The sequence below is a fragment of the Protobothrops mucrosquamatus genome, unplaced genomic scaffold, assembly GCF_001527695.2.
Source record: "Protobothrops mucrosquamatus isolate PMUCROS unplaced genomic scaffold, P.Mucros_1.0 scaffold_307, whole genome shotgun sequence".
NCBI lineage: Eukaryota > Metazoa > Chordata > Lepidosauria > Squamata > Viperidae > Protobothrops > Protobothrops mucrosquamatus.
This window is the reverse complement of record NW_015386383.1, coordinates 777,585-800,261: the sequence shown is the minus strand read 5'-3', so window position 1 is coordinate 800,261 and position 22,677 is coordinate 777,585. Positions and strand designations below refer to the sequence as shown.

Below are 22,677 nucleotides of genomic sequence, written 5' to 3'. Positions count from 1 at the left end.
CGGCTTTTTTTTTCTTTTTTTCTTTCACTGCTACTCGCTCTCTCCCCAGCCCAGCTTCTTTCCTGCCTCCCTTTCCTCGGGCATAAAATGATTAGAGATGGGGTATCTGCTTTCTGCTTGCACTCCGTGATTCCCTCTCAAATCTTAGGATTCTAACTGGAATTATAAAATAGTATTTTCTTCATTATTGAAATTATTCTGTAGCTCACACTGGAACTCTCTTTTAGAGATGGAAAGGAAATGCAAGTATGCATTGTGAGTCCGGTCTGGGAAGAGATACCGTAGGAATGGGACATGATGTAGGTGACATGGTTCCGAAAAGAAGCAGCTTTTCAAAGAACTTTAAGGCTTATTTACCTTAAAGAATCCTTTATTTTGCTACATAGCTTCGGCACGTACAATTAATGAAGCCAAAAACTGAAACCTCCCACCCCCAATCACCCGTAACAGCATAACTCACTCCTTCATTTTACAGTCATCAATCACATTCTCCAATTAGTGTGAAGTGTGAATTGTCCCCCCCCCCTACTTCTCCTGTTACAGCTGACCTTGGCAGTGCTGTGCTAAAATATTGTTATGGTTAACTAGCATATTTTCCCATCTACTAGGCTAGTATTGTCTGCTTTAACTCTAGAAGTGATATGCAGGCTAAATAAAACACATTTGCTTCTTCACGTATGGCAAGCAAGAACATCCGATGTTAGCAGTCTTGACAGTAGCAGCCTTGCTGAAAATAAAAGCCGTGAGCTTCACAGACAAAATGCTTTTTCTATATATGAGCTTATGAGCAAGGCCAGGTTAATTTGAAAGATAGAAGCTGTATTTAATTAGATATGTTTATAGAGAATAAATAAATGATTAGTACATCAACTATTATCGCCTTCCCAGTGGGTGATAGAGAAAAGGTGAGGAATTATGGCTTATCAAATCAGCAACAGCAAGAATTGTTCAGAAGTCAGCAGTACTTTTTCTTGGCTTAGGGAGAAAAAACGAGGCACATCATAGATAATGGATAAAATTATGGATGGCAGGGAGAAAAAATATAGTGTCTTTATTATTTATTAAATTTATGTGCTGTCATACTTCTAGTGACTCTGGATAGTTTACAACATTTTTGAGATTAAACAAAATTCAAAAAAACAAAAGCAGCACAAAATAAAATAACAATGGCAAAAAAAATATTGGAGGGGAGCAAAAAGGAAGAAAGGGGGGCATCCATCATCTTTGCCAAAGGCTTGAGCAAAGAGCCAGGCCCATAGGGTGCTTCAAAATACCAATAGGATGGGAGCTGTTCAGATTTTAGCCTAATTCCAGAGGGCTGGTGCTTCTATAGAGAAGATGTGTTTTGAGTTCCAGACAGATGGCCTTGTTTAATCTATGAAACTGACAAGCATGAACAATCAGACCCATGCAGAGTTCAAGCTAACTACTTTATTATGTTCTGCCAAAAAAATAGGAATCTCCCAAAACTGGCAGCCTTCCCTTGGTAACAACTAGATAAGGCTCCAAGGAACCCAGCTAGGGTCATTCGTAATGCTTTTGCAGTTGCACAGTAACTCCAGGCTAACTGTGCTTGAACCCTCCTCTATGCCAGGTGAGATGCTTCCTAGAGTCTTTCAGTGATGCTAAATGGTGGAAAATTGGAAATAACAGTATATGATTAATGTATTATTTAGTATGCTTACAGAATTAACCATAATTTGTTCAGCTCTCATAACATCTTAACTTGGAGTGAGAAATCTATTGGCCATATGCAATTTCCAGAATACCCTGAGGGGGTTCAAATATTCAGATAAGTTTTAATGTGGATTATGGTGCAAAATTAGTGCCTTCAACTTTTAGGATTAAGAGTGAGCAAATGAGAACAGGGAAGTTTTGTGAGGGAGCCGGTATGTTTGTAGCACTGATACACTGCATTTAAGAAATCTTGTTGGCTAACTGGGTGAGGTTGTGTGGTTTTCATCTGACTGAGTGAAGGACGTCTTTGCTTACTTTGTGAGCTCATGGCCTGACAGGGAGAGGCTTATGGCAGCAGTTGACATTGATCAGGTGATTAGCTGTGGATAGTGTAGCATTTCTTAGTCAACAGCTTGATCCTAGCCAACATTCTTTGAAAAGAGAAGTAATCTGGAACCCCTGACTACAGTGAGGATGAGGAGAGACTTCTGACTGCTACTAACTTCCTACTCAGAAAAGACTTAAGTGTCAAGGTATGTTTCGCAACTGTGAGGGAATCAGGACATCAAACTCTATAGAAGCATTACATAGAAGGTCAAACAGTTCTTAAAGCAAAAAAGAAAAAGAAAAAAAACTAATTAAGAACGCCAACAGAGAAGATGGTGTTTTCCTGTTTATTGCATAGAGTGCCAATATAGAACTGGCTACTGTATTCCTTTTCCAAATCTAGGTCAGTTAGAGAGGCATTAGGGAATTGGTGGAAGAGTTTAGATTTATTAAGACTTTGGAAAATGTTTTGCAGCAACTTGAAAGAGGGTTTTCATTTTAACTGAAATCAAATTAGGCTTTATAAATGGCAGAGTGTCTTTGCTGGACCACATGCAATTCAGAAGGGTGCAAATATTTCAGAGAATAGTGTAAGATATGTGATGGAGAAAATGCATGTAGCAAATAAAATAGAGGATGAACCCTTTTCCTGCCTGTCTTTTAGATGTGACCAGGGTTAATTTCAGTTCCTCTCTTCACTTAATCCCACCCGAAACTGACATAGCCTGCCCTAGATTAAGTCCCCGTGCCATCTGATAGCCAAATCTGGCTCTAGATTCTGCCTTGGTTTACCTTCCCAATAAGCAACCAAGTCGGAAGATCATTTAAAAGAAGTTTATTAGGGTACAGCCCAAGGGCAGCTCTTACAAAGGAACTGCAATCTAGAGAAGCCCCAAAGTTCTGTCTTTCATCAGCTGAGGCCCTCAACATTCCATCTCCTTTAACAAAGGGCTTCCCCAGCACTGCTCCCTTCCTAAAAGGGCTACCAACAATTGAAATACTCAAGGTACACTAACAAGGATCTGCCTAGCTTTCCCCAAAGAGGCCTAGAATTTCCTATCTTGTAATCCCCAACTTCTATAAAAAGTCTTTGCTTTCCCTTGTTCATTGTTTCTTATAAACCAGGCACTCGATGATCATTGCAATAAACATAGTTCTTTCTCCTTGGTGTTATGTTCTATATTTTTGAATTGTCTATGAAAAAGTATACTGTGTTTTTTTGAAGTGGATCACTTACTGGACAAGATGGTCAGGAAACAATCTCATGCCAGCAACATTTGGAAAATAATGTAGGGTATAGTAGTTTCTCAAATAACACTAGCAATTGGAAGAATTAGTGTATTTAGTTGCAGACAAATACGTTAATACACACAGTCCCAGCACTATTGCCTTTTAGGCAGACTTAAAAACTTGACTCTTTCTGCAGGTACTGAGTTAGGAAGATACATGAACGTGCTAGAATGTTGTGTGTGTTAATGTTTAAGTTGCCCAGAGTCACTTGTCAAGTGTGTAAACTTAGAATTACAATTAATGAATTGATAAATAAATGGAATAAATAATATAATAGAAACCTGATAGAATGGAGAGAATCAATGGAATACTGCTGGTGCTGGATATAAATTTTATAGTAAGGGTAAGGAAGGATGCATTGGTGAAGTCTTCTTTTTTTAGATCAAGAAGAATATAAAAGCTAACACACTAACATGCAAATACTGCGTTAATCTAATTCTGCAGTCCAATATTTAAGACGGAGGAAAAAACTAAATATTACTGGAACTGACAACCTTAATCTAAGAAGAGACTAGATAGCCATTTATCTGAAATGGTATAGGGTTCCTGCTTGACCAGGGGGTTGGACTAGAACACCTCCAAAGTCCTTCCAACTCTGTTATTCTTTTCTGTTCTAAAAAAAAGATATTCATTTTATCTCTAGTTTCCTTAGTAGTTTATTTCTGGAACTGTTCTTTTTATCAAGTCATTTATTTATTCCATTGACTTATAAACCTTTTAAAAGAAATGCTACTTGGCCCTGGAAATCAGATCTCTACTATAGGTTTCCCCCTCCTAGGATTTCAGCTGATCTGGGTGACCTTGGGCAGTGAAGAGAAATGTCTATGTATTTCTATTCAGCAATTCTGCTTCCTAAATTATAACTGCTGACTTGTTTTAGAAAATATTTTCTTCTCCCATTGTCAGCAGTTTAGGGTCCATTGTAAGCAAAGAATCAAACTGAGAGTTAGTTCTCTTGTGTGCAATCACAAACAACAAAAAAGGAAATGTTAAGATCATCAGTTGTGTCACAGATAGGTAACAGAGGTAGAACTAAGTTATATGCTGCCCGGAGTTGCTTTTCAGAATGAGATCATATAAATGTAATAAATAAATAAATAAATCTAATAAATAAATAAATAAATAAAATAATTGTGCCTTGCAGGTTATGTTTTGCCTATCAGGATGACCCTGTGGAAATAAATCCAGGGAACAAAGAAAAAAAATATTTTTATAGTGGTTTTTATAACCTGAAAGTCAAGGGAAGAAGCAAGACTGTAGAATTCCACCATACTATTGTATGGTGGTTAGTGCTGAAATAAAACTGGGATGGTCCAGGTTCAAGTCCATGCATATTCATAAAGCTCATAGAGTGAATTTGTCAGTATCTCTTAGCCTAATCTACTTCACAAATAACAACATAGAGCATTGTTTCTCAACCTTGACAACTTTAAGACATGTGGACTTCAACTCCCAGAATACCCCAGGCAGCAATAAAACATTCTATATTGAACAAGCAACAAAATGGATAGGCAACAAATTATTCTATATTGAACAAAAGTGGAATATAACTAATAAATTAATAACTCTGGCATGTGAGCTATAGGCCAATCTGTAATTCATATCCCACATCAGCTATAAAATCAGTGTGTTATGCCACAACAAACCATTCCTGCTTTATTGTGTACAGCAATGTATGAACCAGCCAATGTCTGATTTTTGCACTATGGGCTAATTGTAACACTAGTTCAGTGACGCGAACCTTTTAGAGACTGAGTGCCCAAATTGCAACCCAAAACCCACTTATGGATTGTCAAGTGCCGGGTGGGTGTGGCCCATTGGGTGGGCGTGGCTGCGGTGGTAACAGCAGACTGGGTGGGACTAAAAAGTTCAATCAATCAATTCCAACTTTGCAAGATCTTTTTTTTTCCCGCGAGAGGTTGAAATTGATTGATTGAACCTTTTTTTTTTTTTTTGTATACGGTGGCGGAGGCCTAAAGTGAAAAGGTTTTATAAAACCCAGCTGAAGGCCTAGGACTGGGGCGACAGCGCACGTGCCCACAGAGAGGGCTCTGAGTGCCGCCTCTGGCACCCGTGCCATAGGTTCGCCACCACTGCACTAGTTTTATATGCATCATATTCTACTCTCTCTGTCATGCAGAGCTGTTTAACTGACTTTTCAATTTGCTTAATCATAATTCTTTGAAAACTACACTTGTAGCAAAACTTGTGGATTATATCAATACAGGGAATTTATAAGTTCTCTTTCATATTTAATGCTGAACTGCATTCTTAAAATCTGCAGATCTTTATGAATAAAAGCTGGGGCAAATAAAGAATAGTAGCAGAACACTGACTCAGCCTGCAGACCTCCTGCTTTTCTAGTTAGACTAATTAAGTTTAATTGAGCCTACAGCAAAAGATCTGAGGCTGCATGGAAGGCGTGCTAGGAGAAAGAAGCAATGCCTACTTTCCCTTTGAAAATACAAGAGGTGACAGTTTTATCTGAAGCTGGCTTTGGTGTAGGTTGGAGCATCTCAAGTACAATTCCCAGATTTGGTATAGGGTCTCCTGCTTGAGCAGGGGGTTGGACTAGAGCAGGGCTTTTCAACCTTTTCACCCATTGTACCACTTTTAGGATATGCCAATATCCGAGTACCACCAGTCACCTAGCAAGGTGTCAAAAACTTGACCAAAAAAAAGGAAAAAAGTGATAAAGTACAGGTAGTCCTTGACTTACAACAGTTCGCTTAGTGACTGTTTGAAGTTACAATGGCACTGAAAAAAGTGCCCCCCAAGCCACAGCCGAGCAAGACACCTGCCTGCTCGCCTGGCGGCGCTCTTCCTCCTGTCCGAGGTTTTCACTGTTGTGAGCATTTCTGTTGAGGATTGGCAGCGGGGGTGGGGGGTGTTTGGTTTTTATTCCCCCCCCCCGTCTGCTGGGTGGTTGCAGCAGGTTTTGGTCACTTCACATGACCCTGGGACACTGTGACCATCATAAATATGAATCAGTTGCTAAGCATCTGAATGTAAATCACAAGACCCTAGAGATGCTGCAACATTCCAGCTGATTGGCGCTTCTTCTGGGTTCAGCAGAAGCACCAGGATCAGCGCCCAGCTCCAGCTGGAGCCTGGCGCTTATCCTGGCGCTTCCGCTGAGCCCTGGCAGCCCTGCAGCTCCAGCCATCTCTCGCTCAGGCTTGTGCGGTGCTGCCACTGGTTCAGCTCATTCCCCTCCCCTGCTACTTTTCTAGGATGTTCGCGTACCACCTGCCAGGTGCCAGTGTACCACAGGTGGTACCCGTACCACTGGTTGAAAACCCCTGGACTAGAGGACCTCTAAGCTCCCTTTCAGCTGTATTCTGATTGATTGATATTAGTAGTCCTGGACAAAATAAAGGATAGAACGAAATGAAAACCTTGAACATTCCTGAATTTATAACCTGTTAATTCAAGTTAATAAATTTATACCAGGCTGGCCTAATGGTCATAGTAAACTTTCCTGCCAACACAGTAAATTGTCCCATTTTTATTTTGGTACGTTCTTAAGAAACTCACATTTGAAAATCACAGAGAGGGATTTTTTTAAATAAACTCAGCTTATCATATAGAAAACGGTTTGTCTAACTATTAAAATACAGATATATTATTTTTATATATAGTCTCTCTGAATCCTTCCCAACAATCCTCCTGTTTTTGTGTTCCTGGGGGGATGAATGAAGAATGTCAGGAGTGTATTCAAGAGCAGAGCTCCCCAACCTTTTCAGCTTCGGCCCGGAAGGAAAGGGAGGAGCAGGGAAATGTGCGGGTGCATGGCCCGTGTGTGCGCACGCACAAACAGGCACGTGCACAGTGGCGCCACTAGCACATGCACACACACAAACGGGCATGCACACGGTGCCAGTAGCGTGCGTGCATGCACAAATGGGCTGCGCACGCCTACAGTGGCATGCTGGTGCCCGCACGCATGTGTGAACAGGCCACTAGCGCCCACGTGATGCTGGTGGCGGTGCTAGGTCATCGAATCATGCACAAACAAGGCTGCTAGTGCCCGTGCGACGTTGCTACAGTGAGTGGGGGGGGTCTTGCCAGCTATTCCGACGGCCCAGTGGCCAAGAGGCCGCTGACCAGTACCGGGCCGCGGACCATAAATTGGGGACCCCTGTTCAAGAGTATATGCTTGTCATCTCAACCTTCATGGTCAGCCCAGCTGCCCAGCTAAAGAAATCAGGCATTCATATTGAATTGCAGCAATACAGAAAGATACTAGAAGCTGATGGCTGTCCTTGTCTCTGGAGGCATGTTGTGTGTTGAGTGCTGAGAAAAAAAGGAAAGAAAGACAAAGATCTCAGGAAAGAATCTAACAAAGGATTTTAGAGAGCTATTAAAAGAAACAAGAAGCAGCATAATAACATTTGTAAAGACACTGAGGGGGAAAGAGACCTCTAAAATAAGAAAAGTCTTTCAAGATGTTTACAAAAACCTTTTACTAGGTAATGAAGTTAGATCATCACTCTGGTCATTACCAAGTTAGAAGACTACAGAAATTGATGGATCACCTATAGAAATATGTGGAATACATAATGAGGAAAGCAGGGTGGAAGGAATATGAGTGTGTTTTAAAAATTAAATATAAATAACGTGTACAATAACTTGCATTACCCGAGTTAGCTGAAAGTGCAAATGATCTGTGAATTCTAGTACTGTAATGAAAGATAGAGAGCATTGTGAAAAAGTGGGACTATGAAATCATGGCTAAAATGCGATCTGAAAAGCAGGTCTATTTATCATTATCACTACTTGCAATTTACATTGATACTGTCTTCTAAACTTTGCTAACTCAGTAATTCCTGATATGGGTTATGGAACCATAGTTTTGAGTTGGCCTTGCCCTTCTAGAAGGATATTAGCTTAGAGATGCCCTGCCAGCAGCAATTTACAGCCTGTAGCACAGATATTTTCCCAGAGATGCTGGGAATGAAACCTGGACCTAGTTTATTTATTAAGTTATTTCATTTAGATTTTGTTTTCCCATTCTCCACCCCCATGGAAACCAGGCAGCATGTTTGGAATCTCCAAGGTCCTCTAGTCCAGTTGTTCACAGCCTGCAAAATAGCTGTACCATCTGTGTTCAGACCCTGTCCAACCTGCCTGACAAGCATATGCTCTGCTCATAGATTTGGGCTCTACATATTGCAAGTCAAGTGCTTTTCTATCTTTGAAATGCTATATGTACCACTTATTACTCCTACTATTCTCTCCTATTGTTTTCTCTCTACTTGCTCCAGTGGACACTAAGTAGAGCTGGGGATGGGTAGCTATAAAGAGGGCTTCTGGGAGGCAGGGTGTATCTTGCTATGGCCTCTGTCCAATCCCTGAGCCGGGGAAGAAGAGTCTCATGAATATGAAAAGCATCGGTGCTCTTTCTCTCTCCCTCCTCCCTTTCTTCTCTCCTCCTCCTAGTCTCCTGGCCATGAAGGCAGCAGCAGAGCAGCTGAGCCCAGGATGCTGAAAACCCACAGGAAGCTCTTCCCGGGGACCTTAAAGATGCTACCCAGCTAAAGAGATAGCAGGCATTCAGGTAAGACAGAATTTGAGATAACCTGGGTATTTGTGGCTCACAGGGAAGAGGAGCCTGGGAGAACCAGCTTTTGGAGGGACTGCTCAGAGATTGCTTCGCCCCAGGCTCAGTTACGATTCCTAGACAATGGATTTATGCTATGCTTCACTTATCTGGAGGAGGCAGGATTAGTGAAGCCAATGGGCCTTGCTGGGGGATGCAGGAATTTCTCTCTCTCTACCTTTCCACATCCCATGCCATACAGACTCGATTCCCCAAGAATGGGAAAAAAAAGGTCAGCTGTAGCCCAGCCTTGTTCTTTGTTTTACTGGAGGAAATGGATGTTGCTGCTAGCTAGCGGCTACTGCTTTGGTCTGCCTTTTGTTTGAGGATTTGTGTCTCTCTTCTCCCTCCACAGCAACCTCCTCCCCCCCCACCTTGTGCAAAGATCAAATTTCCCTCAATTCATGGCTGATTTCATTCATTTCTCTCTCCTCTTGGCTCTGGGTCAACAGCCTTGTGGAATTTGGAGGCTAAACAGGGTTGCATGGCTTTATAACACCAGCATACAAATTAAAACTGATGGTTGAATCTTTAAAAAAAAAACACAACTTTTTGCATGATGCAAAAGTCAAAATAGAACTGCTGCTCTTGTTAGATAGGCATCGTTCTCTTTGGCTGGGATGGGGGTAGGAGAACGAAAAGAATTATTCTTTTTCTTGTTTATCAATGTCATGGGAATGATTGAATCAGAGATCTGGAGGAGGCGGGGAGGGGAGCCAACTCCATGCCATTTGTTGTGCAGAGCTTGCTTGGGTTGCTAACCCCCCCCCCCCATGAAATGCAACATAAGGTGGAACTCTGCACAGTGATTTGTGCCGGGAGACACACGTGGTATTCTCTGGAGATGCGATGCCTTGGAACAAAAAGTTACTCTTTGTTTTGTTTTTAATCTGTATATCAGAGATTAAATGGGCATTTGACTGCCCTTTACCTAGGAAAATGTGTTGCCAGATTTCAGAAAAGAGAATGGGAAAACATAACCATCAACCTCACTGCCTTTCTTGCAGGCTGCATTTACCGTAGTTTGTTGAAGCCAAAGTTATTCAAAACTGCTCTATAGTTTTTGCTCTTTCTACCCTCCTCTTTAAATGGTGTGCTATCATTCATATCTGTATATTTATTGATCTCATTGGGATCCTCCTGCCTTTTGTCTTATTCAGCAAACCATGATTAGGCAGATCATGACTTAAAATGAGAGTGAATTCACTCTCTTTCTCTTTTAAAAGAAAAGCTGCTTCTTGAAGGATAAACCTTAAATTCATGTAAGATTCTTCATGCTAATTCCCCCTGGCATCTTCAGGTAGGACTGAATGTGGTTTTAGGCTGAATCCCCTAGCTGAAGTTCTCTCCACATGTGCTGGTCTATAACTAATGCTGTCTAAGGCTGATAGGAGTTTTAATGCAACACATGTGGAAAACAAAGTTGGAGAAGGCACAATACCTAATACTGATTGGACTAGTGATCTAATAAGGCCGCTTATTGATTGGACCAGTGATCCAATAAGGCAGCTAATTATTTTGGTATTTTTTATCAAGAAAAAGTAGCATAAAATAATTTAGCATGATTCTCCTCATCTCCATTCTAGCCCAGTGTTGTTGGCTTATTCGCTGGTGGCATCTTTCATTCAATGCTCTGCTAGTGATTCCCTCATTCAACTGTTCAGAAGAAATTTAACAGATAACTCATATGTGCTTCTCTAGAACACTGTGTCTGGAGCTGAACTGAGTCTAGTGATTCACTTATTAATTAATTGCCTTTTCTACCACCTCATTGCAGTCCTGCTCTAAATGTCATTAAAACATTAAATACAGCAAGTAAGCATGAAAATATTGTTTTCTGTGAGGAAAGATAGATATGCAACATTGAATATTATTGGTCTAGTTCATATAATAAAATGCAACATTGAATATTATTGGTCTAGTTCATATAATAGTTGCAGCTGCACATTTATCTTTGTCAAATTAGAAATATCTAAGGAACAAACTGAGAGCCAGTTTGGTATAGTGGTTAAGGTACCAGGCTAGAAACCAGGAGACCATGAATTTTAGTACCACCTTCAACACAAATCCAGCTGAGTGACCTGGGCCAGTGACCTTCTCTCAGCTCTAAGAAGGAGGCAGTTGCAAATCACTTCTGAAAAACATTGCCGACCTGTATTTTTAAAAAAAATCATGTGGGGAATCCAACCTCTTTTAATTTTTCTACATTTTCCCCAAAAAGAGGACGTTGGTCCCATTTACAGTCCTTGCTTAAGGATGATCATGTTATCTGGTGTCTTCTCTCATTTCTCATGTATGTGGTCTTTACTACATCTTTGCGACATACCACCTTTCCTGGAGCTTCATATGAACTCTGCATCTTCCTTCTGTTAACCAAATTTACTTTTCACTTCCTTTAGATCAGGGGTAGGCAACCTTGGCTCTTTTATGACTCGTGGATTTCAACTCTCAGAATTCCCGAGCCAGCTGTGCTGTGCTCAGGAATTCTGGGAGTTGAAGTCCACGAGTCATAAAAGAGCCAAGGTTGCCTACCCCTACTTCAGATCTTCTGAACTAACAGACAATGTTGCAGTCCTGATCCATTGCCTGAGCAGTTAAAATAGATAGGGATCTCTGTGCAACAATTTAGCTAGTGTCTTAGAAGATACACACTTGGTCTTAGTTTACTGCAGAAACCAATCAGAGTTTGATCTACTGCTTAGTGCTTGGAAGTGAAACCGCCACTGAAAATCAGACATTATGGGATACTGGGAAATAAACACACACATATATGTGCGAAAGAGTATGTTACAAATCAGTTATATACTGTTGCCATGGATACATCCATATAAAGATCCCAGGAAAACTCAAAGGTTTGACTTTTGCTAATTAATTTTCTCCGATTAGAGTCATGTAGTACAGCTCTCTTCACTCTCTGCTAATTCAGAATGCAAGAGATTGAAAGCTTCTACCAGAAAGGAAAAATGATCATGCTGGCTACCTATTTCTTGGTGCAGTCTTCACTTTCAAATGCCCTTGCTTGCTTTATCTCCTTTTTAAAGAGATGCCTCCTCTAAGCTCATTCAAAGTTCATTTTTTAATGATTCCCTATTATCCACTTTCCTTAGGTTAACTCCTCCTCCATTAACACTGAAAGTACTCTCTCAATACAACTGTATTGGATATATTTAATTACCTGCATTGATTGGAGCTTTCTGACTAAACCTAGCTGCAAGCAGTAGCATATTGAAAAATGGCAGCTGGCAGCCTCAAGCAGTTCTCTGTATTAGATGAAGCCAACAGGATGTCATCTCTCTCAAGCTGTTAGGATGGAGCTTTTCTGCACTGATTATCCAGTGCTTTTGTTGCTTTGGAACAATTTGGGTGTGACTTACAGTTGTCCTTTCTAAATGATCGGAGCCTTATCCAAACGTTTACCTTCAGTTCCATCACTGACCTGTATTTAGCTCCATGTGCTGATCCATTTCATCCTGGTCCATCCACGCTGGGACCTTTCATGATGCTGAAAAGCCCCTTCCTTCCTTCCTTCCTTCCTTCCTTCCTTCCTTCCTTCCTTCCTTCCTTCCTTCCTTCCTTCCTTTCCTTCCTTCTTTCCTTCCTTCCTTCCTTCCTTCTTTCTTTCTTTCTTTCTTTCTTTCTTTCTTTCTTTCTTTCTTTCTTTCTTTCTTTCTTTCTTTCTTTCTATGACTAGGTTCTGTAGCTCAATAATTCTTTGGTATTTGGGATTTCTAGAAGAAGATTTCTGTCCTTTAAGGATGGGCTTGCTATATTTGATTTTTCTTTGATGTATGGAAGAGAAGGATTAAAGTTTCTATCATGGTAGTTAAATGAAGGTTCCATATCTAGAGATATCTTGGATTATTCATTACCCATTCTTGGGTATTAAATATCAGTGAAAGTTCAACATCTTCCTGCTTGTACAGAAACTTCCAGAAATGGAATATTGTGGCTGGCAAAATACCTTAATAGAAATATTTTAAATTTTTGCCTAGAATATATGCATATTGCTTAGAATATATGCATATTTCAGGGTTCAATTTCAATTGTTTATTGTATAGGAATGAAAAATTTATGGGAATCGGAAGAAGCTAGGAGCTACGGTCAGCACAGAGAAAGATTTCCGACAAGGCAAAATACATAGCTCCAAAAAGCATTTTTGAAATGCTGCAATCTGCCTTCTTGAAATTGCTTATTTTATTGATTTCATATACTTGTAAACCAATTACATTCTGCAGCTTTAGAGAACTTGGGAGAAAGTGGATTATTTAGCCTCCATTCAATACTGTTTCACACCTGGGTAGAGGACCAAATGGCTGGGTGTAGCATATTCATCCTTGGACTTCGTGACTCTCAGCATCCTTTGATACCATCAACTATGGTAACCTTCTGTACCAGCTTTGGGGGTTGAGAGTGAACAGCCTTATGCTGGGTCTCCTCCTTCCGCCAGAGTCAGTTCTAGTTAGTATTGATAGGGTAGGGTTCTGGTTCTTAGCCGCTGCTTTGCAGGGTCCCTCAGGACTTGGTGCTTTCCCCAGTCCCGTTTAACATCTACATGAAGCTGCTGTCTGTGAAGGTTTTATCTCAGTGTCTAGAGGTTGTAGGAATTTGGAAGGGGAAAAACAGGCTTCAGCTCAACCCTAACAAGACTTAAGTGGCTTTGGGCCAGGGCTGCACTGCCCTAAGCAGAACTGATGTGCAATCTGAGGATCCTTCTGGACTTGCAGCTCCCTTTCAGTGATCAGATGACAGACAAGGCCAGGTGGGTTTTTGTACAAACTTCATCTTATACGTTGGCTGTTCCCTTTTCTGGATCAGGAAGCTCTGCTTACAGTGACTCACACCTTAGTCACCTGCTGGGTGGATTACTGCAATGCACTCCATTTGAAAAGCATCTGGAAGTTACAGCTGCTGCCGAATGCAGTGATTCAGGCCATTATGAATGCATTTTAATGTGTGCACATATTACACTTCTGTCAATGAGCTGCCTTGGTTGGAGATGTGCTTCCAGGTGCAATTCAAGATTTTGGTTGCCAACTAGAAAGCTGTTCATGGCATAGGGCCAAGCTATTTTGCAGACCTCTTGTTCAAAGTTGTTTCTACCCATCCTATTAGATTTGGCAGAAGAGGCATTCTGTGGGTCCCATCAGTGAAAGAATGTCATCAAGAAGCAGCTTGTTTGGTTGCTGCCACTGCCTTATGGAACAGAGTTCCCTCTGAGACTAGATTGGCCCTTGGAAGGCCCTTAAGGCATGGTTATGTACCAGGCATGGGGGTCAGAGTGCCAGCTGAGAGTTTGATGTGCTGTTTTGGGGATTGGTTTGGCTTCTCAGCTGTTGTATGTGCTGTTGCATTTTACACTGTGTTATAAACTGGGTGGCCTTATCAATAGAATAAACTGAGAAATGAATAAATTCAAAAGCAGTATGTGCAAAATAATGTTTTGTACATTTTGTACAAACATAAAATCACAAGAAGTTGGAATCCTATCATGAGAACAATAAATTTTAGCAAGCACTAAAAGTTTTCAACCAGCAGATTTCAACTTGTCTCCCAAGAAATAAGCACAAGAAGCTTTCTTCTACCATGTTCAGGTCATAGTCCATTCCCCTCACTTATTTCAGCTTGGAGTTTTTCTAAACCTACTTGGAGGTGCTGCAGATAGAATTTGGGATCTTTTGCATCTAAAGCATGCGCTTTCTAGCTGATGCACAGCTGCTTGGATCAGGAGCTTTCTTTGCTATTAGTCAAAGATGAGTTTGGTTCTATCACAAGAAAGCATATTTATTTACTTTATTTACTGACACTCAGAAATTTTTTCTAATGCATGGCTTACACTTTGGAGAGGATCATATAAGGAGGCAAACATCAAGTACTCTGGTATCAAGATGTTTAGGATTAGGACAATTGTAATTGGGTTCATTCATTACACCAAGCAATAGTTTCTTTAGCCAGGGTTTATTGAATAAGCCACAATTAGCTTGGTTCAGACGTTTTGAGGCCCAGCTTCTGCAAAATGCATCTTGTTAATCCAGTAAGGAAATGCTTTGAATGGAACTAAAAAAAAAAAAGTAATTTCTTTACAAATTGCACCATACATATAATAATGTGCCTATATAATAGCAAAGTAGCTATAAATACTAGACACAGTGTTTCTCAACCTTGACAATTTTAAGGCATGTGGACTTCAACTCCCAGAATTCCACAGCCAGCATTGCTGGCTGTGGAATTCTGGGAGTTGAAGTCCACATGCCTTAAAATTGTCAAGGTTGAGAAACACTGTTACCTAGAGCTTTATATGATATTTCAATTTAATTTAAAAATACTAATTTGAAAGGAATGGAAATCTGTTTTGCTCTATTTTGCTTCATTCTCCAGGACCTGATGGCTGAAATACTTTGTTCTGCTCACTTCCATGCAACCTTTTCCTTGAACATGAGCAGCGTGAGGGGGTATCACATGTTCCTTGCCTTCTGCCTTATTCTGCTCAACTTTGGCAGCCTGCAATGCCTTGTTTTAAGACAAGTGGACGAAAGGCATGTAAGACAACTGCATCTGGCATCACCAGCAGGGAACAGCTTAGCAAACACAAATGCATCAAATCCAGAGGGTAACTTAAGCCCATCCATGAATATATCCAGTGCTCCTGCATCTGAAAGCCTTTATGGAACCTCAGTGGAGCCATCCGGGAGGTCATTAAACAGAGCCACAACCGTAAAAACAACCTTGCCAACCATTCTGCATGTTCACAATCCCTTGGAGCACCCCAATATTGATGCTTTTGCCAGCACAAGTCTGGAGATTGCTGCAGAAAGCAAAAGGCAAATCAGTCTCAAAGGGCCCGATGAAAAACGTGATAAATATGGGACACAGGAAGCTTTGACTGCCACCATTGTGACAATTCCAGATCTTCTTGTTGAAGATGATACACTTAGCAGCTCTGCAAAAGAAACAGTGGATGGAGGTGGGGGAGAAGGAAATTTGGATGGGGATTTGTTTACACCAGGCACCCATGTTGACCCTTCAGACAATCCCCAGGTAACTATCCCCAAAGTAATAAATAGTTTTCCCGCTACATCATCAAGCAACCTCTTCAAAAATCCATTTCTTCCAACGAGCCCACCAGTTGATTTGACGAAAGGATCTGATGGAAGTAGCTTCCCAACAATCTGGATGGGCACAGATGCTGCTCCGGAACCCAGGATGTTGCCAGCAGATGCCTCCTTAAATTTGGAAGGGGAATACTCAGAGAACCAAGGGCACTTCAAAGGCATCTTAAGCACTACCATGATGGCCCCTGCAGGCTTGCTGCTAAGTGATGAGTGGGATGATACCAAATTAGAGCCTTCCAGCCAGGCGAAAGCTATGCATCCTCTGAAGATAAATCAACCTCAAATAGTGCAACCAACAGGACATGAGGACGATGACGTGAAAAAGGACCTGTCACCAAGATTATTGGCAACCACGGCAAAAGGAAGCAAAGATAATCAGAATGGATCAGGCCAGATACCTGTGCAGGTGGAGGAGTCAGCCAATACAAGCTTGAATCTTGGTTATACCATTGATCCATCTGAGAAGGTTGGAGCTCAGTCTGAAAGCCCAGTGGAAAATGTAGATCCAACAGTGATCATCAGGTCTAGATTGTTTTCTGAGACTGTAACTACAACAGATGCAACCAAATCAGATGTCTTCCAAACCTTAAGACACCAATTAAAAGGTAATTCTTTTTTTTATTATTTGCATTGATCAGTGCATGTCGTTTAAAAATAATTTAAGTGTATGAACCACTGTTTGGTTTATAGTGTGTATTGTGATAGTGCTATATATGATCTTTCCTTTTTCTAGGTTCCTGGTCTACCTAAAATATTCAGCAGGGATTTAATCTGTAAAAGTCCTATTATATCTTTTCCCTGGCATTGTTTCAGATGGGTAGCTGGCAGTTGAGAGATTGCTTAGGCTCCCTTCTTTCTCCTCCTAATAAGCTTTTTCCACAAGCTTCCAAATGAAGGCAGAGTAGAGTCTCGGAGTAGCTCAGAATGGTTGAGCATGGCTTCACCCTGACCCAGTTGCCCTTTTGACTTGTATGGTTTCTTTGGTCACCCACATGGTCCATTCTTTTTTTTTTTTTATAGAACACTTTTTATTAAGTTTTTCAATTTTTACAACAAAGTTTTTAGGAAGCAACGTGGTGATCGGGTAATCAATTATCCAAAAAACCAAAACATTTATATATAGCTCAGGTTAACTCGTTAAAGAATCCCTCTCTAATTCCTACAAATCATATACCATATTCAAATTAATAATAAAATTCAATCAAATTTCAATCAAAAATCAAATTTCTAATAAAATTCAATCAATCAATAAAATTATCGATAACCATTTAACTATATAAATCCCAATTCTGTATTTAAACTTTACAAAATTCCAGGTACCATATTTTAATTTAACCATACATAGGCCTAATATTTATGCTTTGGGTATCCCCAATTTCCCTCTTTTCATAACATAATATTACAAAATAATTATCATACATAGAATAAACATATTAATTCAAAAAATACAGTCTTGCTCTATTTCACATATTTATTCTACTAAGCAAAAGTTTTTCTTCTCGGTTATAGGTCTGAGCCTTAAACCTTAAATCAGTCTGTGTCTAAACAGCCTTTGTGATCCATTACATACAATTTTAAAACTCATTTTTAAGTCTTATTCTGGCTTTCTTTTTGTGCCAAGCAGGTTTCCATAACACGGCTTCTATACCAAGAAATAAGTCTCTCTTTATTCCTCATAGTATCATTTGGATAAAAAAAAAAAACATCCAATTTTCTGTTTAGGAAAGCTGATTCCTTTGTAATTAATCCCTTGTTGCTTTAGAGATTCAGGTCTCAATGTTTGATTCTGCTGAGTAAGACACTCAGTTAGGTCCAATTTTGTAGTTAGTAGTTGATTTGTACATCAATTCCTGTCACTTTTGAAATTGTATATAGTTTAGTTAAAGTTACTTTTTGTTCATCAAAAATCTCAATAGGTTGTATATAAAATGATTTAAAATCCTCTTTGGTGTTACTTAATTCCTCTTCTGTTGTTTTTTGGTCTGTAAGATGATCAGGTGAAATCTGGGATTCCGTTTGTAAATTTAAAATAAGGTTTCTGCTTTTTATTTCTGTAGTAATCTCTTTTATTTTAGCGCATACTTGCTCAGTGGCTTCATGAATTTTTTCCAGTATAAGTTTACAGTTAAGTTGTAAATAGGGTTTCTCCATTTCCATAATGGCTAAAAGCAATCCTTTTATCTTTTAGTGAGGGCTATATTTGATAGCAGTTACCCAATGTCCACCCCCACAATTGCAGCTTTCAACTTCTTTATCTTTTCCCTTTTGTTATGATTTGAAGGTCAAAACCAACCTCAGCATCAAACAAGAAAAGGCAGTTGTAGTTTTAAATTTCACCACAAGGTGTTCTTAGTAGATTATACAATCTTTTCCCAGACACCCAAAACAACATTAAAAAAATTAAAAAAATAATATTCTCCACATATGAACTAGGTCAAATAATGAAGTTCAATAATAAGATTTTTTTTGGGACCCCAAAGTAAATAGAAGTAAAAATAGTCAATAAAATTTAGTTATTCTTTCGTTTTATTCAAAGCTTCTCTTCCCAAATTAACGAACGCCGCTCTTTTGAAGCAGGGAAATAATTCCAAAAAGGCTTTTTACAGGGAAAAAAAAGGAAAAAATAGGATAAAGAGAGGAAGGGAAAGGTCTCACCCGGATCATCCATGGTGGTTCTTTATGCTTAGATGTTCTTGTGACTTTCAGCTGGTGCGGCTGTGTGATCGGCCATCTTACTGGGCGATCTTTGCTTCGTCAGCCCTAAGGAGTAACTCGAGCCGCAGGAGGAGCTGCCACCCTCCCACAGTCAACAAGAAGCCTCCTCATCGGTGGTCGCCCCTCCAGGGCGACTTTCAACCCTCTTCAGGGTCTACCGGTGAAAGAGAATTGGCCGGCAAAGAGACGACTCTCTTCGTTCGGCTGGTAACATCGCGAACCGGAACCGGAAGTCCACATGGTCCATTCTTGATTGCTTTTGCCTGATGGGCCAAATTTGTTATGTTACATTCCAGAAGGCCTCTCTTCCCCTTCACTATACTTCTCTTTTCTACTCTATGGCAAAGCAAAATCACTACTTTAGATTTCCTTCACCTAGTACAGTGATGGCGAACCTTTTAGAGACCAAGTGCCCAAACTGCAACCCCAAACCCACTTAGGTATTGCTCGGTGCCGGGTGGGCATGGCCCATGGAGTGGGCATGGCCACTGGGCGGTCATGGCTATGGTGGTCATGGCTGACTGGGTGGGTGTGGCCAGGGTGGGCGTGGCCACCTCTGTGTTGCTTCTGGGGAGGGATGCCTGTGGGGGCCGGGCAGGGTGGGGGGAGATCCAGGGGGTCTCTCTGGAGGGTGGGGCGGTGGGCAGGAGGCTCATCCAGCAGGGTGAGGCGAGGCAAGGGAGGGGGCAGGCCAGGGGTGCCATTGCCGTGGGGCAAGGCAAGGCGAGGCAGAGGCTGGTTGCAGACAAAGGGAGGGTCCAATAATGAAGAGGAAGAGGGTTTAAGCAAGCTTAGCAACCGGAGTGGGGATCCCCTCCAAAACAAACGTGCTTTGTGGGTAATCTCAAAGCACGACAGAAGAGACCAAAACCTGTTGCAACCACCCAGCAGATGGGAGCGGAATAAAATCAAACAGCTTCCCCCCACCAATCCTCAACAGAAATGCTCATGACAACGAAAGCCTTGGGCAGGGGGAAGAGCATGGGCAGGAGGGTGTCTTGCTCAACTGATGGCTTAGGGGGGGAGGGGGCAGCTACACCCCTCCCAAACTCTGCCCTCTCACAAAAGCAGGATGAAAACTCCAAAAAGCGACAAAGAAAAAAAGTTAAAACAGAAGAGTGTCCCAGAACATCTGTATTAGCAGATGCAACTGATATAAAATCTGGATGAAGAATGGTCAATAAAGCAGTTTTGGTTGTCTATTTTATCTTTCCTAATAAGCTGTAACCAATTTTCTCTCTTCACTTTGCAAAACCTGTGGGTCCCACGCCATTCCACATACCTGCAAGAAAGCAGCTGCAATCAGAGTACACTAACTGTAACTTTGAAATGTGGCACCACTGATTTAACTGATGTCACACTGCAAGTACAGTTGGAGTTTACAGTACTGGTTTATCCAGCATGTGTTATTTATTTTATCTTTCTTCTCCTTATACAAAACTACACCTTCTATACACAGAACGGAGAGTTATTGTTGGTTTCTTGCCCAGTTTTAGTTTCCCTCTGCGTCTGATTAGCCACTGGAGTAAAATAATGCCAAAATTTGTTTTTATCAAGTATTCTTATCCCAGTTTGGGGGGTGGGGGGAGAGACAGAAATGCTTTCTGCTATTCGAGGGTGTGTATTTCAATACCATTTCCAAAGTCGAATTCATCGACATATAGATTATTCCTTTTTTCAGAAGTCCTAACCACAGACTTAAGCCCAACAGAAAACAGGACGTTGGGATCAAAGGAAACCAGGTTTATTCAGGTACACTCTGGCATGCGAGCTCAAAGCAGTTGCAAACAAAGTCAGTGCTGGGAGCAACCGCCTCCCAGCACGCTAAATAGACGGATTCTGCCCAGGCCCGCCCCCACCCACCTAACCAGCATTCGGAACGATAATCGTGAGCACCCAGCTCACAGCAGCTGGCCCCTGCCCCCAGTGGTCAGCCTGGCTTGGGCTCTGGTCCACGGCATCAGCCTTCAGCCTGTCGTGGGTCTGGTCTGTGGCAGCAAGGCAGCAAAGCAAGCGAGGGCTGATTTCAAAGTCCCCGCTATTTCTCTGCATCGAACAGCTGTTCAATGGAGTGCCGAGCAGCTGAGCCGGCAAAACCCAGAAGCCCGCAACCGCCAGCCAGCCAGCTCCTCGACGATCGCTGTGCTTCCCCCCAAGCAGGAACGGGGGAGGGCTGTCGCCGCCAGCCTCCGCCGTCGCTCCGGATGCACCCGTACCTCTCCCCCCCCGGTTAGTGGCAAGCTCGTGAGACTTGACACCTTTACACTGGTTAAACCTCCCCCCCCACTTTTTTCCCCAATTTAGGGACCTCCACTCACAAAAGAATAAAAGAATAGCCCATCCTTTTCCAACCCACACTCCAGATATTGCACATTTCCACGTGATTTTGGAACAGAAGTCGTTTGCTCACTTCTTAGCAATGCCCACCAAACTTTCCGTGCCGCCTTCCCCCCTCCACTGCCTTTCCTAAAATCTTAAGGGGTTTCGATCATCTTGCATGTTTTACTCACCGCCTAAACTCTGCGATTCTCGCCCCTGCAAAATTTTGCTGCAGGAGGCGGGAGTCCCTCCATGCAGAAAGGAAGGAGCTCCCCTCTGAAGCTGGAGGGCTAACTTTGGCTGCCCCTGACTCAGAGGTTTCCCTTCCAACGTGCGCTTAATTCGGCCCCCTGAGAGAAGCCGGGCCTCCCCTTCCCCAGCTGCCCATGCCAAAGTGCCCCTTAGCTAAAGGGAGACAGGAAGGTGGATGGGAGCAGCCATTCTTGCGAAGGCACCACAAACCCAAGTGAAGAGAACTCAGTGCTTTGCTGGGTTTCGTCCTGTTGCCGCACTAAAACCGGGGGAGTGCCAAAACTCACTTGCAAGTCCAGGGCACTGGAGTTTCCCAGTGTAGCCATGCCAAGCCATGCTGCCAGGCTTCCCAGTGGCTAGCAGAAGGGAAATTGTGGCAAGAGCGATATTTTTCCCCATTCCCTCCCCAGCCCTTGAGCTCGTCTCGACATCTCTTTCTCTGCGCCGCTTCTGGCTTCTCCCCTCTCCCTGCCCAGCTCTTGCAGCTGCTCCTTGACTCCCAGTGCAGAGAAAGAGAGTGAGAGCGCTGGCGCATGTGGGGAGGGGGAGGGGAGCAGCCCAGCCCCGTATCCCTCTGGGGCGATGGCGTGTGTGCCCACAGGGATAACTCTGCGTGCCGCCTGTGGCACGCGTGCCATAGGTTCACCACCATGGACCTAGTGCCTTCCAGTTGATGTGAGATTGCAACCCCCCCCCAAATTCTCAGCCAGCAGCCCCAAAACATCTGGAGACCCCAAATTGGAGAAGGTAACTTGGATGACCTTTGAAATTCTTTTCTCACAGTGAGAAGGCATGCAATGCATATACAGGTGGTCCTCGACTTGCAACTGGTCACTTAGCAACCATTCAAAGTTACAAGGAACCTGAGAAAGGGGACTTGCAAGCCAGATCTAAAGTACTGACAGTCGGCCATCTTGCAATCACATGACTGCACTTCGGGAGCTTGGAACATGGCTGAATTTACAGCCATTTGCAGATTCCCATGGTCATGTCCCTGCGTTTTACAATGATTTTGCCAAAAACTGACACTTCTAGTTTTCGGCAAAACCACACCAAAGTGAACCATGGTATTGGTTTAATGACTATTGCAAAAAAGATCGTAAAATCAGGTCAATCACATGATCAATTTGTTTCATGACCATGACGACTTATGATTATAATGGGCAGGCTCCAGTGTGGTCATAACTTGAAAACTACGCTGAGCTATGATAAACACATACAGGAAAAGAAGAGAATTATTTTTTATTGTTTATATTTCCTAAAGCTGGGGCTGAGAAATAGCTGTATTGTTTTACGTATATGCCAAGCTTGGCAAGTACCAGGATTCTATCTGACTCAATGCTTAGTTTCCCTTGTTGATCATAACTTCTTAAAATGCAAGTTAAA

General features: G+C 41.9%; 1 protein-coding gene across 1 annotated transcript in view; it reads left to right on the top strand.

The window, feature by feature from the left end:
- The first annotated feature begins 15,328 nt into the window (after positions 1 to 15,328).
- Positions 15,329 to 22,677, top strand: part of ARMH4 (armadillo like helical domain containing 4) — a 62,249-nt gene continuing 54,900 nt past the window's right edge. The window contains exon 1 of the mRNA XM_029287339.1: positions 15,329 to 16,610. Within this exon, the coding sequence (XP_029143172.1) occupies positions 15,329 to 16,610 (1,282 nt within the window). The remainder of the gene's footprint in view (positions 16,611 to 22,677) is intronic.